The sequence below is a fragment of the Gavialis gangeticus genome, unplaced genomic scaffold (genome assembly GCF_001723915.1).
Source record: "Gavialis gangeticus isolate Ggan-Ray unplaced genomic scaffold, GavGan_comp1, whole genome shotgun sequence".
Taxonomy (NCBI): Eukaryota; Metazoa; Chordata; order Crocodylia; family Gavialidae; genus Gavialis; species Gavialis gangeticus.
In genome coordinates, this window is record NW_017729018.1 from 9,474,595 (window position 1) to 9,491,323 (window position 16,729).

Genomic DNA, 16,729 nt, shown 5'->3' on the forward strand with positions numbered 1-16,729 from the left:
CCGGCTGAAACATGGACTAAACTGCAGAGACGAATTTGTTCAATTTTGCGAGCCGACTGCTCCTAACTTTAAATAATAAAACAAAAAAAAAATGCTGCTAGAATGCAAATGCCTCCCTGTTCCTTTCTGAGGGGCCTGTGTCTTCAAGGTCTGTCTTGTGAGGGGGGGCTGGAAGCAGACTGAAGTTCTGATAGTACGTGGGTGGTTTTCTTCGTTCCAGCAGAGCTTCCTAGCCATGGGCAATTTAAATCTACACTTGCAGACATGCTCCCTCTTTCTCTCAAAGGGCAAAGCACACTCCTCTGGGAACAACTTATGTTTACTATCAATATATCAAGTGACAACTCTGGTCTGTTGGCCGCTTGAGGTCTTACTTTGCAAAGTACTTCCAGCACGTGGGTAGCCTCACTGACTTCACTGTGCTCCTTATGTCTGTAACATCCCTAGCTGAACTGGAGTCTTCCACAGCAGCCAGGTGGGGAAGTGGGCAGCGGGGTATAAACCCGCCAGAATTGGCAGTGAGCTGTCAAGGATCAGTGCAGAAACAGAGACTGCATTCAATTCTACACTGTCGGCCTGACTAGATAGACCTCAACAATCAGATTTTTCCAAAGCACAAATTCTTTCTTGCAAAGAAGCAGAACCCATGGGGACTGACCGCTTCTCAAAGCCTGACCTGAAATTGCTTGTGCTGTCTTTAAATTTATTTGCCAATAACATGGGAGCATCCAGGCACTTCTTTTCACTTTGTGTGCTCTGAGCAGCCCTGAAACGAGGTGGAGAGTCCTGTAGGAGATGCCTCATAGGCAAGCAAGAGGGAGCAATCCATTCCCAAGTGGAATGGGAGCAGAAGGACTTAACTGTGTGCTGATGTCCCTCTGTTTTAAAAGCCCCATTTAGTATTAAAGGACAGCACAGACGGGGTCATTGGACCGCATCACAGTCCCAGCCCTTGCTCTTCAGTGCTTCTCAGTTGGGATCTGCTAAAATGGACCCTTGTACCGGGGTGAGTCCCACCTAAGTCAGTGGATGTCTGCAGAGGGTTAGGGCCTGTGTCACGAGTCACAACAAAAAAGCAGGGTTTAGCTAATGCTGCTGCTTTGCTTCCTGTGATGTAGCTTTAGGTTGCTTGCAGACATTTAAAAAAAAAGGGCAAAAAAAATTGCACTTTATCAGAAGAAGTAGCAAGTTACTTCAACCTGGCTCTGCAGCATCGCTTCAGCGAGGCATTTTAGTGCTTTTAGCTAAAGCTGATTCACTCAGCTATTAGATAAAAGCACCAAAAAAGCCCCACTAATGCACCCAATCTTTACATAGGTCTGGCAAGCTGGGTTGAAGTAACACGCTGCCTCTTCTGGGCATGTGCAGGGCTCAGCATGGGAACATGCCAAGTTTAAAGTAAAGCACCTTTTGGGGCGGGGGGGTTACAGAAATTGCTGGGAAGTGTTCTAAGCCAAACCCCAAAGTCTTTTAGCCACCATATAAAATGCATGAACGCGCATTCAGAACTGAACTTTCATAGCAAATGTCCCCTTTACGTTAACAAGGCCTAAAGTTTAGGCCCACAGTCCCTGAATTTAGTGGAGTTTGTCTCTTCACTCACAGTTTTTGCATTACATCCTCCTTACAACCTGCTGAGAATCTGGCTTTGTGTGTCTAAACGTAATCCAAGGCTGCCATTTGAGGTAACAGTTTTCATCATTTCAGCCTTTGCCCTTGCACACGTGGGCTGGCTCTCGTGTGTAGTCTGTTAGACTTGCTGTGTAGTTTGTCTTAACCATTTGTTGGATTGGGTCCTAAACCGTTTCCTTTTGACCCTGGAATGATTGTGCAGCCTCACGAAAGGATTCTAGTAGCGGCCTCTCATAAGGGAATTCCCCTGATTTTCTTCTTAAAATCTCAGCATTGGTGGGGTCTGTATTTAATGCTTTTGAAGTGCCTAAGTTGCTGATACATACTTTTTTGCAAACCAGATTCTTACCAATTAGTGCTTATCTACACCGCAAATCAACGGGCATAGTTGTTCCCGAAGAGCTATTCCAGTAGCTGTTCGGTCTCACTGGAACATAAAAGTTAAGTGACTTTTCTGTACTAGCTACTCTGCTTAGTGAATCGGCTCACGACTGATTCTTGACTGAGAAGTGCTAGAAGAGTGAAAGTATTTGTGTGGCTGAGATTTGGCACAGATGACTCCAGATATTGTGTGTGGAATGTAAAATAAAGGGGGCTGATTCCCTTGGAGGGATGCTCGCACTTTTCAGACACCCGAAAGGGTCCTGAACAGGGGCACCAGATAGAGCATTACCAGCGACTTGATAAAGGCACACGGTGGGAAACCCTGGCATGTATAACTCATTCTGTGATGTTATCATCGCTCCTGTTGATGTGTTCTGGAGTTTGGGGCCTGGTCCATGGCTGGGGGTAGGAGGCAGTGCACCTCTAGTCTGCGGCTGGGGGCAGGAGGCAGAATTTTTAAGTATACAGTATCATTTTTCAAAGCCTTTAATTCCACCCAATTCATTGCCAGAAAATTATTGGCTGCTGATTGGGGTGCTGTGGGGGAGAGGGAGCTCTATAGGGAAGACTCAATGTTTCTTGCTGTGCAATGAACTAATAGCCTCCAAGAAGTGGAAGGGCATAAATGCCGAGGAGCGAGAGGAATGTTTTGGGTGGGACAGAAGGGTTTACACAGCAGAAATAAGGGATACAACTAGGCTGACTGTTCTGGGCCACGGGATGGTCTGTCCCACGGAAGTGAGCGGACATCGCTGGAGGCTTCTAACGCTGACAGCTTCACCGCAAGAACAACCCTGCGTTGGCTCTTGTCTCTTCTGTAGGGTGAAACTGCCCCTGGACCTGAAATGGGGAGTGCGGGCAGAGCGTTTGCCCAGAGTGCAGGCGTGTTCTCCGGTAGCTTTGGCGTATGCCTGCGTTGTGCCTCAGTCGAGTCCAGTGCTGGCCACGTCTTTTGTGAACCACCTGGGCAGAGTTCCTGCTGTCCCTGTGGCTCTGCTAGGACATTTCGATGGGCACCTGTCCTTGCAGGGATGGGAACCTTATTGCCTCCAGGCTTAGGCAGGGATCCCCATCAGCTGAGCACATCTGATGCTCTCTGACTCACTTGCCTTCTCCCTGCAGGGCTGTGGCAGGGGATACAAAAGGAGCAGCGCAGGTAAAAGTTGTGACCCTCGGGTCAGCTGGCTGCAGACTCTGGCCCATCGTTTGGCTTTGGCAGAAGGGAGGCCTCATCTGGCAGAAAGAAGCTGATTGCTTTACCTTTTTTGCAGAACATAAACAACCTGTAATTACATGGTAAGGGCCTAGCAATTACACGTTGATGGTAATTGCTGGGTAAGCGGAATCACTGCGTGAATCTAAGTATAATTACCATGAACCAGTCATTACTTACTGTAGGTGTTGTCTGGGCCAGCTCCACCATCCAGGGCAGAGCAGGGAGTTGCCTAGGGCAGCGAACATTTCAAGACTGGTTTTGTATTTGGACGGAGGGAAGAGGTTTCCCACTTGGGCTGGTAGCCGGCTCGCCACATGGCTTGATGGAAGCAACGCTGCAAGTTCCTCCATAATGGCTGGGTCATTACATTTGCTTCTTGCTTCGTGGGGAAAAGGGAACTTTTCTCTTCTGCCTTTTAAGTTTCAGCTCAGCCCAGGGTATCTGCAGAGACTCGGGGAAGGGGGAGAGCTTCGCACCTGAGGCTCTGCTGTTGCCAGTTGCCGGTGCCCTTCTATGGAGATCTTTCAAGCACCCTGGCCCCTGCTTGTGTTACATGATCAGTGTTTACCGAGAGCAGAACTGAGGTTAAAGATAGGGGCGCTGCGTCAGCATTTGTGCAGGACAGGAAAACCACAGGAAGGTTGCAAATGCTCAAACGTTCCTCTGACAAGAACAAGGCCTGGCTGGCGACCCTAAAGGAGCATCTGCCTTCTTGAGCAGTCATGGGCTCCACAGCATGTCAGGCTGCAGAGGAGAAGTGCACCCCGCAGCACGCAGTCCAGCCCTCTTCTTCCGAGCCAGCCGCCTCCCTTCCCTCTGCTGATCAGAGGAGCCCCATTGCACTCGAGTTAACGCATGCAGGGTGGGGCCTACAATTTGGGCATGAGACCCAAATATTGTTTGCCCTTTAGGTGGTGCTGTGAACCAGCACTAGGAGCAAAGAGTGGGGTCTCGGGGGGGCCATGTGCTGTACAAAGTAGCAGCAATGGTCTCTGCCCCAAAGAGTCCACCGGAAGGGGCACCGTGTGATGATGGAGCGCAAACTAGGGAGCCCTCTGGTAGGAGCAGGGCAATAAGCAGCCATCACAGCATGCCCGGGACATGGTCACTGTTGAGACTTGCGGAGGCATCACGGCAGAAGTGAATCTTGAGGAGGGCCCTAAAGCAGACAACAGGAGCCTTGCCCGACAGGGCTGAGGACGGAGATACCTCCCTCTGGCCTGGTCCTGAGTGCCACGCTACCCCTGCAGCAGCCAGCATACTCCCTGCTGACTTGACTCTGCTGCAGGGTGGGGCTAAATTAGATGTTAAAGGGGCCTGTAAAAAACAGAAAGGGCGGGAGGAGCGCTGGCTTTTTCCTTGAGCTGTGAGTGGCGTCTTCCCTTAACGTAAAGAGCACAGTAAATGTCCCGTGCACTGCATACAGGTTTCCCCTCCTTTATGCAGGTTCTGTATGTGCGAATTTGCTCTTATGCGATGACCCTTTTTATACCAAAAATTTGTTCTAGGCGAGGTACATTCACTCTCATGCGATCGGTGTGGTGGAAGCCCGCGCGCAGTCAGCTGCTTTGCGTGGTGCAGTATGAGAATGGCGTGCACCGATATGTCGTCTCCGGGGTGGATCTGCGCTCCTCGCCCGCTGTCTGCAGCACGTGTTTCTGCAGTTGCCACCCCCGTTGTGGTAGTGCCCTGTGCTTGTGTGCACCGTCTGCTGTTGGGGAGGACCAAAATTGTCTTGTAAAAGTGGTAGAAACGGGTCTGGGGGTCAGCACAGTCGAGGTCTTGGAACGTATCCCTGTTTGTTGCATGGTAGAGTGGGTTCCCTTTATGCGCCGTTGCCCAGGAGCACATGTACAGCACAAAGTGAGGGAAACCTGTGCAGCCCATCATACAAGCCATGAAAGGTTATGGGGGGGTGCTAATTACCTCCCCCAGCTGCAACCAAGCAACCCATTAGAAACAGTTGCAGTAGGAAGCTGCAGGCCAGGTAGAAGGGGACAGCAGGCTGCTCTGGCGGGCTTTGGAGGCACAGGCTTAGAGCAGCTGCGGCAAGAGCAAGGAGGGGAGGTAGGACGCGGGGGGGGCAGCGGTGGAAGCAACAATCCTCCGTAGATCGACGCCAGGTGCCTGGGGTGGGAGCCCAAAGCAGATCAGGCATGAGGTCTCTCCCCCTGCCTTTGCAAAAGGGGAACTAAGAGCCATGGGGGGTAAAGGGGCCAAAGGCTTGTGAGCCCCGGACTGCAGGGAGCCCACGGCTGGACTGTGAACTTCCCCTTCCCCTGCGAGGGGGTGCAGGCGAGACGTGGCCGCCGGGGGCCTGGACACCCTGTTATCTGGGGGCTGCCAAAGCGCCGCCTTGCTCTGGTTTTCTGAGCAGACCTCCAACAGAAACAGGGAAGCCTGTATAAAACAGAAGTGAACCCCCCATGCGCACACGTGCATGCTCTCTGCATCTCTCCCTGCCCTCCACAGCTGAAACCCCTCCCAGCAAGAGGGTTTCTTATTTACAGGTTTCCCCCTGACCAGTCGGTCTTGCCCAAGGAGCTGTTGGAGAAGTGAGCCCGGGCTGGGGGGAGCTCCTGGGTTTGCTTTCAAGAGAAGGGTTGTCCTCGGTAGCTGCACAACAGCAACTGCTGTGCGACGGGGGCGACGGTCACACAAAGGCGGGTTATGTCAGGGAGGCAAAATAGGGTCTCACTTGACACTGGGGAGGGATCTCTGCTTAGATCCAGGCACCGGGCCCTGCCGTTGCCTGCTGAGGCTCTCGGCACATGCTATATAAAGCAAACCACGTTGCTTGTGGTCACTGAAAGCGCAGAGGTTAAAAATAAAAGCAGGGCCATGCCAGAGTGGGAAGTGGCAAGAAGGCGCCAGCTGCAGTTCCTGGGATGGGTGGGGGGGGCATGCTTGGCAGGCTCAGCAGCAGTGGGACTGCCCCGAGTCCCCCAGCCCTCCTCCCCTGGGCTGGGGGGTCAGCTCCACACCCGAATCCAGAACGGGGCTCCAGCCCCGATACTGAATTTACAGACCTGAATCCAAAGCTGTTGTCCCCAAGCCACCTGCTCGGCTGCTTTCCGGCCGCAGGCGCCGAGCCTCCCGAGGCACTTCTGGTTCAGATATTCAGTTCCTCAGATACCGACCGTCTGCTTCTGCATGTGCCTGAAGCACCTCGGCCCAGACGGGTCTGAGCAGCTTGGCCCCGCAGCCACCCCCACACCGGGACCAGCCCCCCCGACTAAGCCTTTCTCTGGAGGGGCAAGGCATTCCCGAGCAAGCAGCCCCCCATCAGGGTGGGTTTCTGCCCACAGTTGCAGTGACAGCCACTGCTGCCTTTTCGAACGGGATGCCCCCCTCCCTGCCAGGAGAGCCCGGCAGTCGCAGCTTTTGCCCGCGGTAGGGCAAGACCCAGGGTGAACTTCCTTCTCTACCTGAGGGCATCCATACCCTCCACCCTCCTTGAAAGTGCCGCAGCTAGCAGGCTGCCTGCTGTTCTGCGCTGGGTATGCCCGTCCTTTTCCTGCCGTGCGGTGCCACGGTGCGGCAAAGGCCACAGAGAGAGGCATGGGCAGGACGCACCTGCCCGCGTGGCAGACCTGGGTTCCCATTTCTGTGCCTTAGGACGGCAACCACGTGCTGCCCTCTCCGGCTGAGTGCCCTCATCTCCGTGCCCGAGTCCTGCTCTTCTGGCTCCTTCTGGCCAGCTGTCTTGGATGCATTTTGGCACAGGGGCCCGACTTCAGTTGAGGGCTGAAGGTCACCCCCACCCCAGACCAGGGAGCGCTCCAGCGAGGGGAGGGATGTTGGTTCGACTCCCTCGCTCCCCTCTCCACAAAGAGCAGGGCATCAGCCCCGGGTTTCCTTTGTCTTGGGTGAGTGCTCTGCCCACCGGGGCCTTGCGTGACGTGGGGGCTTCATTTCTGGCTGCCTCTTAAAAGAAAAAGGTGACCTGTGCTGTGCTTTCCCAAGCCAGGAGGCAGGCACCTGCTTCCAGCAGAGGTCCTGCACTGTGGCGTCTCAGGGTGCAGGCATACGAAGCCATTCCCATGGAGTAATTTACCCTGGATTTGACTCCACACTCAACATACTCGGTGGGAAGGAGCAGGCACGGGACCAGCTCTCCCGAGCTAGCAACCTGCCGCAGGGGCTATTGCAGTGCTTGGCTGCGAGGTGTAGGTGGCTGGTCTGGATTGAGCAAAGGGCCACGCGGGCGTGCAATCAGCAGAGGAGCGGGCAGAAGCGGTACCCGCGCGGACTCGCAAGGGCGTGTAGGCTTACCGTCTCCATTCCCGTGCATCACGTCTGATGTAGCGTGCACCCCGCCAGGGCGCAGACCCTTTCTGTGGCCCTGTGGAGGTGCTTAAGCTCCGGAGAGAGAAGAGGTGGCTTTTAGGATTTGCCAACCAGCCCTGCTGTGTGGGCTGGTGGTTTGGGACCCCGGTCTGGACACCGTCACTCCCCAGGGGCTGTGTGGGGAGTTCAGAATTTGGGCACAGGCCCCCAGATGCCAGCGCCTTAACCCAGGTGGCTGGCTGAAGTGCAAAACCAGAGCCAGCTCCCCAGCCTCTGCTTGGCCTGCTGCGTGGCACTTTCTTCATTTAGTTTGATGGGCCTTATGTCGGCGGGTCTCGGTGCATTGCTCTACACCTGGCAGTGGTGAGGGGCTGCCCGGTGCAGAATGAAGGCAGAGGGGTCTGGAGGGACATGGGGACCTAAGACCCTTCCCCTGGCTGTGACTCTTGCTACAATAATTTATTTCCTCCTGTATCGGATAGCTGGGCCCAGGGGCGCTCTCGTAGTGGGATTTGGCAGCTCTCTGGAGGGCAGGGGGTGTGGAGATCTTGGAGGTGCTGCCGGGTGCCTGGAGACACAGGGCTTCTGCATTCAGCTCTCGCTCCTGGGGGACCAGACAGGGGATCCCTGGCTCTTACCGCTCTCCAGAAAGTGAGCCTTTAAACTCTGAACTGCTCCATGGCATCAGAGTGCCCCCTCTTGACAGACTGGCCTAATAGCTCCAGCAAGTCTAAGCAGGGGAAGCATCACCTCTGTGCGATAGGTGGGGATTTGAACTTGGAAAGGGCAAAGGTTTTTTCCCTGAGCCTGATGAAGGGCATGTGAGCACAAAAGCTTGCAGAAAAAAAAATATATATATTTTTTTGCAATTTCTCAGTTATCATCTCTGAATCAAGGGGTCTGGATTTTTGCACCGGAAAAGATGAAGTGATTTGCCCAAGGTCACAGCGGACACCCAGGGCAGAGCCAAGAGCTGAGTCTGAATCTCCCCGGAGCCCCGATCAAAGAAACACCCCTTCACACTGAGCACACCGAGCACCCTCCCCAGCCCCTGCTGGCTTTGATGGGCGGAGGGGAGGGGATCATCCTGCTCCACAGAGATCCAGCCTCAGGCACCTGCCGGTTTTGCCTTAGCTAATAGCCAAAGTCTAGGTACGTGTGTGGGGGGGCACTGGCATGCCCCTCAGCTTGCCAGGTCCTTGCCAAAGGAAGGCGATGATGCAGGGAAGCCACAGCCAGCGCTGACCATTAAGAAATAGCTACAGCCCTGCTAGGAGCTTCCTTTCTGCTGAGGGTGCCCCCACCTGTGACTCAGCCCAGCTGCCCTTTGCAGGGGAGCGGGACGGAGGCAGCTGCATTGCTGAGCGCCCCATGGGGAAGTTGTGTTGTCGCCACTTCCTGTTTCTTGTCACCAGTTCTGCCTGGCACAGCGGCGTGGCCGGCCTCAAGCGCGTCAGCTCCCAGGGGGGCTCCTGCTGTGTCACCCGCCGGGCCTGAGTGATGCTGCATTTAATACACCCCAGGTGCTAGCCACGCACGCTCCACCCCAGCGCCGCTGCCTCGCTTTAACGAGCCCCGCGTGTGCCCGCCTGGGGGCTCTGCCGGTGTTTGCACACTGCAATGCCACCCTCCACCTCTTAGGATTGTCCTGCATCTCCCTGCGTTTGGGACTGAGGCTCTTATGCCAGTACTAGGAGGTAGCATTGAAGGCATGAACTGGTGGCACTGGGAGACCGGTTCTCCTCCGAGCCATGACTCAGCAGACGTGCTCGGTGCCACCCCGAGAGCACGCAATCACTGACTTCAAAGGTTGTGTTACTATTCTCAGAACGAGCTGAAGTCGCCTCTGACTCAAAGGTTATCTGCAGCCCTGCTGGATACGCCCAGGCAATGGGGCAGCCGAAGCGTCTCCGATGGCAGAGCTGAGCTGGCACATCCCTTCCTTGGCAGTGTGGCATGAGTCTGAATAGAGCAGCTCGGCTCTGCGGCTGGGGGGACCCACCTGGACAGTGTGGGGTGCAGCCGTGGGAGGTGGGAGGCGAGCTGGGGGGCTCTGGCAGGAGCTAGACAGCGAGCAGATTTCGAAAGCAGGGCGACTTTCGTTGGAAGCCCGTTGAAAATGACTTGGGCCTTCAGCATCCTCCTCCATAAGGACCTGGTGTCGCTGTGTGAGCATCCAGCTCAGACCTAGCCGGCGGCCTCCGGCAGCACTCAGCCTTGCTCTGGATTGTACTTCCCAGTGTTGGAGACCAAACCTTCCCATCCCCTGGCTCCGTCCCTAGCTGCCCCCCCACAATCAGGCTCTTGCTCTTTAACCCTTGTTTTTAACGAAGAAAATGCCTGCCCACGCTGGCCCCCAGAGCCAGCGTTGCACAAGGGGGAAACTGTCCCCACCGCACCGTGAACCCGCATGACTTGGAACACGCCGCTACCGAATGCCCGGCAGTCTCGCACCCGCTGGGGCCGTGGCCGGGCTGCAGTCCTGCTACCCAGGCTGTGCCCCTTGCGCAAGCCACCCCGCGCGCCAGCTCCCTAAGACGGACTCCCCTTGGGAGTGGCAATGGCTTCTCCTGGCTGCAGAGGAAACTTAGCCAGAGGAGCTGGTGCGGGGGTGGGGGGAAGTGCCCAGGCCTTGCTTTTTTGTGTAAAGCGGGCTGAAAAGCAGCCACCAGCTCTGCCTTTCCCCTCGCGACCGCATTAATGAAGCCAAGCGGCCTTTTGTGTCGGCTTTCCTCGTGCGCTTGTGGATTGTCTCCATGCCAAAGGGCCTCACGCTGAGCCCTGGAAATGCTGGCACCACCCCATCCCGTGTCAACCCTACCCATCCCCCTTCTTGGCAGGGAGCTCCAATGCCTTGTAAGACCCCATGAGCATGGGGGGCAGGGGAGTCTCCCTGTGGGTTTGCACAGCGGCCAGGACGGGGCACTGATATCAGTTCAGGCCTTTGGACACCACTGTGAGAGAGTTAAATGTGCAAAACCCACATCCTGTTCCCAGTCGCCTTTCAGGCTAGGGCTGCACTGGGGACGTTTTCCCTCTGTCTTTCGCTATCCCCACCCCCCACTTGCAGGCCTCACGCTGCTTAGTGCTGTCTTTAGAGGTCAGGTGAGATGTAAGACACTGTTCTTATTTTTAAAAAGCATCAAGTTTAAGTTTCCAACCCTCCTGCTATTGTTATAGCCACGGAGTGGGTAGGAGCTGCTCTTTAACTAAAGGAGTATTTCTAACGCACTCAGTACTACAACATCTAGGTCGCAGTTGCATCTAACGGCTCCTGGGAAGAATTGGACGTGTACAGTGGATGTTGTTTAACACGGTGAAGTGTGGGTCTGGACACCGTGCTGCAGGCAGGTCAAACTCTGGTTTAACCTTTATCCAAAGGTTGCTGAGGTGCCCCAGATCTTGGGATAGTGAGGGCGCTGACTCTGTGCTGGGTTCACTTGAGATCCTGCATGCATGTAGCTTTGCAGTGGCACTCACCGGAGAGCGTTGTTGCGTCGTGGTCACCAGGGATGAATAGATCTGGTGCCCGGGCAAGGGCATAACCAGGGCTGAACAAGTCTGGTGCCTGAGCAAGGGTGTTTTAATGACAGTTTAGCAACGCTGCTTTCAAGCTGGGTCCTCCACTGAGAAGCTGGTGGCTGGCTCATCCCCAGGCAGGCAACTTTGCAGGATTTGGGGACATCAGCTAAGTCACCTTCACCTCCAACATCCAGACCTCATGCCCACTTGGGGCCAAAGGAGCAGCCTCCTAACGAGGCACGGGTGCCCGCTGGTGTCAGGGCTAACAGTTACATCGGGGAGGACAGATCTGGGCTCTCGGCATGCAAGCGCTGCAAGAGGGAGCTGCCTGTGCATTAATGACTCATACAAAGATCTGGTTTAGGTGCTGAAACCAAGCAAGCAACATGATGTGACTGCTGGTTTCTCCATGCACGATGTATTGCAAAGTTGCTTTTGTCAGCTGCCCAGGCCTGTTGAGCAGCTTTTGATCATGCGTGGGCAATGCCTGATGCCCGTGCTTCCCAGGGAGCGGCACGCTGCTGGTGGTGCTCTGTCCCCTTTGGGACAGGGGCCGTGCAGCCCTAGACTGTGGGCATCCTGGAGCTAAAACCAGGGATCCGATTTTTATGTCTGGAGCATTCGCTGTCCTATCCCATTCCCCCTCCACCCCAAATCCTGGATCCTCCTTCTATGTTGGGCGTCTCATCAGCCTCCCAGGGCCGTGCACTTCTGATGAGCCCCTTTCCTCTGCAGACGGACAAGACTCACAGACCAAGAGATGCTTCAGAACTACATCGGCTTCTTGCCAGCGTGTCTGCTGGGCCAGCTCTGGGCACTTAGTGCTCCAGCGCAGGGGTCTCCATGCATCACAGCCTTGAATCAACACGGTGACAAGGGAATATGGATGTGTGCATCTAGGGGGACACCTGTCCAGGCACCAAGGGACATCTTGCTTTTTTCCCCTTTAAGGGACTGATAACTTGGCACTCCCATGAGGCTTCTCAGGGTAGATCTCAAACTAGTTCACCAGAGCAAACCAGCACCGCACTCCCCGTCTCAAAAAGGGAGGCTGAGGCAGAGACAGAAATGTGGGCACCGATCTCATGTTCCAACATGAGACCCCAGGGGCCTGGCTGAACTCCCCCACTCCAGGGTACAGCGGTAAGGGTTGGGGGTGCCAAAGTCAGGCCTCACGTTGGCCATTTCTGAAAATCTTTCACCTAAGCAGCTTGCCCGAGGCTGCACAGCAAATCTAGTTCTGGCCCTGTCGCCGACTCCAGCAATCCCAGCTCTCCGCCGACAGGCTGTCGCCCCATGGGCATTTCAGGGATGCCAAACCATTCCGGGGGAGAGAAAAATGCCCCAGGACTGTCCTGCCCTGCCAAGGAAGCGAGCACTTGGAGAAACGGGGAATAAATTAATAAAAAATTTATTTCTAAAATTTGTGGGTCCCTTAAAACTGGGAAAACACTTTCCTCCCCCGGTATCTGTGAAGGAGGAAGAGGCTGTTATGGGCTTGCAGCCCATGTCCTCTCATCCAACAGCAGAGAAGAGGCATTTCCTCCCACTCTCCCCATCCACAGGAGGGGAGGAGGTAGGACATCTTTTTGTTTCGCGCTCACGTCACAAGGCCGACCATCCCTGCTGAAGGGCCTTCCAACCGAGCACTAACTTCTCCCGGCAGCATTGAGCTCTTGGCCCCCTCCGCTCAGTTACACTCGTTGGTCTCTTCATCGGAGCTTTCCGATACCGACTGGGTCCTCTGCACCTGCATCTGGTTATGGTCCCCAATCTGCACCATCCGTGCATTCTGAATGATGAGGGGCTGCTGGCCTGTCCCCGGTACCACATTTTGGTGACCTGGCGGGAGACCTGCCGGTTGGGAAAGGGAGGGAGCCGAGCAGCCAGGCATGAACAGCCCACCCAGGTGAGGCTGGTTTATTAAGGCTGTTTGGGCCGACAGGCTCGACAGAAACTGCTGCAGTCCTGTCAGATCCGGCAGCTGCATGGGGGGCAACAAGCCTGGCTGGGACCCAATGGTCAGAGTCGCTAAGGTCTGCCGCACCATTTGGAGATGCTCCTGGTATTGCTTCTGCTTTCTGTGTGCCTCCTGGATCTGCTGTATCTCACTCCACTTGGTCCTCTGCTCCTTGATCTTGCTGAGGACAAAAGTGTTCCTCACTCTCCTGGCGAACACCCGGGAGTTCTCATCCAGGGGCACGAGCCCTGCCAGCACACCAGGGATCTGCCCCTTCTTCAAGGGGTACTCCTTGGGCACGAAGGGGATGACCGAGTTGTACTTGTGCAGCCGCAGGATGGAGTCCATCAGGGCAGAGTTCATCTGGTACGTGCACAAGCGGCACTGGAAGTTCTCAGTCAGCAGCAGGAGGGTGAAAGCAGAGTTGTTGATGGCGTCCTGGAAGCACGTGAGCTGGCAGTGCCCGGGAATGAGGAAGTCCTCGCAGAACGTGGCGCCGTCTGGGACCCCCATGCTCTCCAGCAGCTCCTTCACCCGGCAGGCGATGTCCACGTCCTCCATGGCGTGCACGACCACAAAACTGTAGAACTTTCCCTCACCAGTGTCTGGCTCTGATGAGGGGGCAGTCACTGGTGCTGCTGCTGGTGCTTGGAGGGGAGGGGGAAAGATGGAGGAGGAAGACGCCATGGTCCGATTCTCTGTCGGAACATAAGAATCCTCCACTGGCACCCGGAGGGAGCCAGAACTGGAGCCGGGCAGCCCCACGTGCGGCTCCTTTTTTGGCTCTTTGGGCACACTCTCTTGTGGCCTCTGCGGCTTGGGCGGCACTGTGCTGGGAAGATCACTACACTCTACGGGGCAGTGCATGGCACTCTGCGAGGGAAGCCCAGTTTCAGGAACTGGAAGAAATGGGAGATGAGAGCTCCTGCCACAGGGGTCCCCGAGGCTACAGCTCCTCGGCTGACTTTGCAGGGGGGTTGCGGCGGCACTGTCGAGCTGCTCGGGGTCCCGTGCAACGTGATTGACACTGCCCCCGCTGTAGTGCACGGCAGGGCTGGCACCACCTCCGCAGAGTTTGCTGGGCCCAGGGTTGTTGTGACGGCGAGTTGAGCAGGTCAAATACTCCACGGTCGGGGACTGGCTAACCTCCAAGTGGCTGACGAAGGAGGCGGGGCTGCCCGAGGAACGCAAGGTCCGTGGGCCCGAGAGACCTGGCGCGCTTCTGATCTGCACCGGGGTGCTGCGCGGCACCGAGGCCGGGCTGGCAGTCTGGAACAGCGTGGGGTCTGATCTCAGCGTCTCAAACGAGGCCCCTCTCTCTACCAGGCTGATGTCCATCCCGCATTGCTCCTGAGCTTCCGCCAGCAGGCTGCTCAGCTGCTCCCCCTGGTTCCCCTTGCTGGCCCTGGCAGCTCGAATGGCAGCTCTGTAGGCGCTGATTTTGGTGTCTTGACTGCACACCTTTTCCTCCACCAGCAGAGAGTAGATCTGTGCCAGGACCCACAGAGCACTTGCATCCAGCTGGGGCGTCCCTGGGTCCACGCAGCCTGCTGGCAGCCCTGCAGACCCCAGTCTGGTCGTGCACACATACAAGGCTCCCGTGTCCTCTCCCAAAGCATCCAGGCAGATCCTAGCCTCTGCCTCCCGCCCCAAAGCCAGCAAGACCATGGCTTGCAGTAACTTACTGCTGCTTGTGCTGGGTCTCATGTGCTTCAGCTTAAGCTTCAGGCTAACAAGTCTATTTTCGGGCATCCTAGATAAAAGACTGAAGACATCCTCGAATGTGGGCTGGGCCTCTGCGCTCTCTGCCATGGCATCAGCTGTTTATTCAGACAACGTGCTGAAGAAGCAGGGAATGGAAAAAGCATACTACTGTCTCTGGGGCCTGGAATAAGCAAAGGCCAGTTTCTTTTCTACGTGTGTGCTTGGCAGGCTCTGGGTGCTACGCATCCTCAGCGGCTTCTCTTCCCAGGGGTTTCAGCTTTGTGGTGTCATGCTGTTTCCCTTCCCTCTTCAGAGTTCACCTGCCGGACCTGCGAGAGAGAACAGAAAGTTACAGAAACGTGACGGGCAGAGAGCCTAGTGCTCCAAACTCGACTCATCTGAGGTCACCATCTGCACCGTGCCTTGGCACGAACGTCACTCCTAGGTCATACCCCCATAGTCCATCATATCATTCACTTTGCAATCCTCATGGTAAGCTCATAGGAAGCCGTGTATCCCCGCAATAAGTGCTTTAAAATAATCATTAACTGGTTGGGCTGTCGGAGGCTAAACCAGCACGCCCCACCTGGGCTAGCCTGGGTGAGGAGGGTGCGTGGATACCGAGAACAACACTTGTCAAAGAGCAGACAAGCCAACGGTCATCCAGACCTGGAGAGGAGATGGTCACTCTGCCCGAAGAATCACCAGTCACGCAGAGCAACTCAACTAGCCTAGGAGGGTTGTTACCTCGTCTAAAGTGCCCCAGTGGGCACAGACGCCTTGGGACTGACTTGACTTGAAATCATTAACAGATTTAGGTATGTCACCCAACCGATCAGATCGACAATCCACCATCTCACCCGGAGTCCTGTCTGTGGCTGCAGCTAACGCCAGAGGCCTTGGGGAATCCTCGTTAACAAGCAGCTATAAAATCAACCGCCCAGTAGAGAAACTTGTTGTTGGCTCCAAGGTTACACCCTTCCAATGGACGCGTGCACCAAAGGATGTGCACTTATTCCCGACGCATAGACTTGTATCCACTCAAATGCCATTGCAGACACTCCTGTTATGCATGGTCACGCATCTAAACCCTGGATCCTGCTGCGCTCTTGGACTCACCCTCGCCTTCTGGCAGCATGTTACACTTAGGACCAGACCCCACTGGTAGCCTGGGCAGACCTGCCCGAGGAGGGGAAGGCTTGTGGGGCAGGCACTCAGCAGACCCGCTGCTTACCAAAGCCTGCTCTCGGTCCATCTGGCTTGCTGCAAAATCTTTCAGCATTTATAAAAGCATCCCAAAACAGGGTTTCCAAATACCCCCGACAAGCCGGATCCCCGAGAGAAATTTAGTTTCGCCCTTTTTTGAAGTCGCTTGGTGGTTCTTTCCCTAGCTTGCAAAAATCCTCCAGTTGCTTCACGGCTGAGATCGAACGCATCTGCACGTGCATCCCTTCCCCTGGAAGATCGCAAGTCGCTGCAACTTCTATGAAAAAAAATCCCCTCCGCCTTTCCAAGAGGGCCAGCAAAACCCAGAACTGCGCCACGCGTTTGCTGCCTTGCCTCCGTGACTCAGCCGCCTTGCACAAACAGGGCAGTTTCTGTTTGCTCTGCTCACGTACCTTGCACGGAGGGGGCAAACCGCCGCGCGGACTTCAGACGCTTCTCCTGGCCCGCGCGAGGGGCTCGTCTGTACTTAGCCGCCCCGCTTGAGGCGAGAGCAAAAAGAGAAACGCGGAGCAGGCCTTGCCCGGGAACTTTCCAAGTCCGCGGGCGCTTTCACGAGGCTTTTCTGCCCGCTCCCTCCTTCCTCTGCATGGGCACGCAGCCCCCAGGCGAAGCTGGGGGGCCCCCGGAAAGGGGCGCTCATGCCCGTGCCCCGGGGCTGCCGGGAGGCAGCTAAGCCGGGGGGACCCGGCGCCACTGCTCCGCGGAGCCCGGGCCTCCCCGCCGCCAGCCTCCACCTGCCTGGGCCCGGGGAGGTGTCCAAAGCGGGGCATGGCCCTGCTCCCTAGGCACCGGCA

The 16,729-nt window shown here is 55.9% G+C and overlaps 2 protein-coding genes across 2 annotated transcripts in view; one reads left to right on the top strand and one right to left on the bottom strand.

The window, feature by feature from the left end:
- Positions 1 to 103, top strand: part of FEM1A (fem-1 homolog A) — a 4,181-nt gene extending 4,078 nt beyond the window's left edge. Inside the window, exon 2 of the mRNA XM_019513426.1 lies at positions 1 to 103. This exon is cut by the window's left edge and continues 3,591 nt beyond it. The gene's annotated coding sequence lies outside the window, so the exon portion shown is untranslated.
- A 12,335-nt stretch (positions 104 to 12,438) lies between these two features.
- On the bottom strand, positions 12,439 to 15,171 carry TICAM1 (toll like receptor adaptor molecule 1). The gene has a single exon (XM_019513428.1). It carries the CDS (start codon positions 14,814 to 14,816, stop codon positions 12,735 to 12,737), a length of 2,082 nt encoding a protein of 693 aa, XP_019368973.1. The 5' UTR covers positions 14,817 to 15,171; the 3' UTR covers positions 12,439 to 12,734.
- Between the last annotated feature and the right edge of the window lie 1,558 nt (positions 15,172 to 16,729).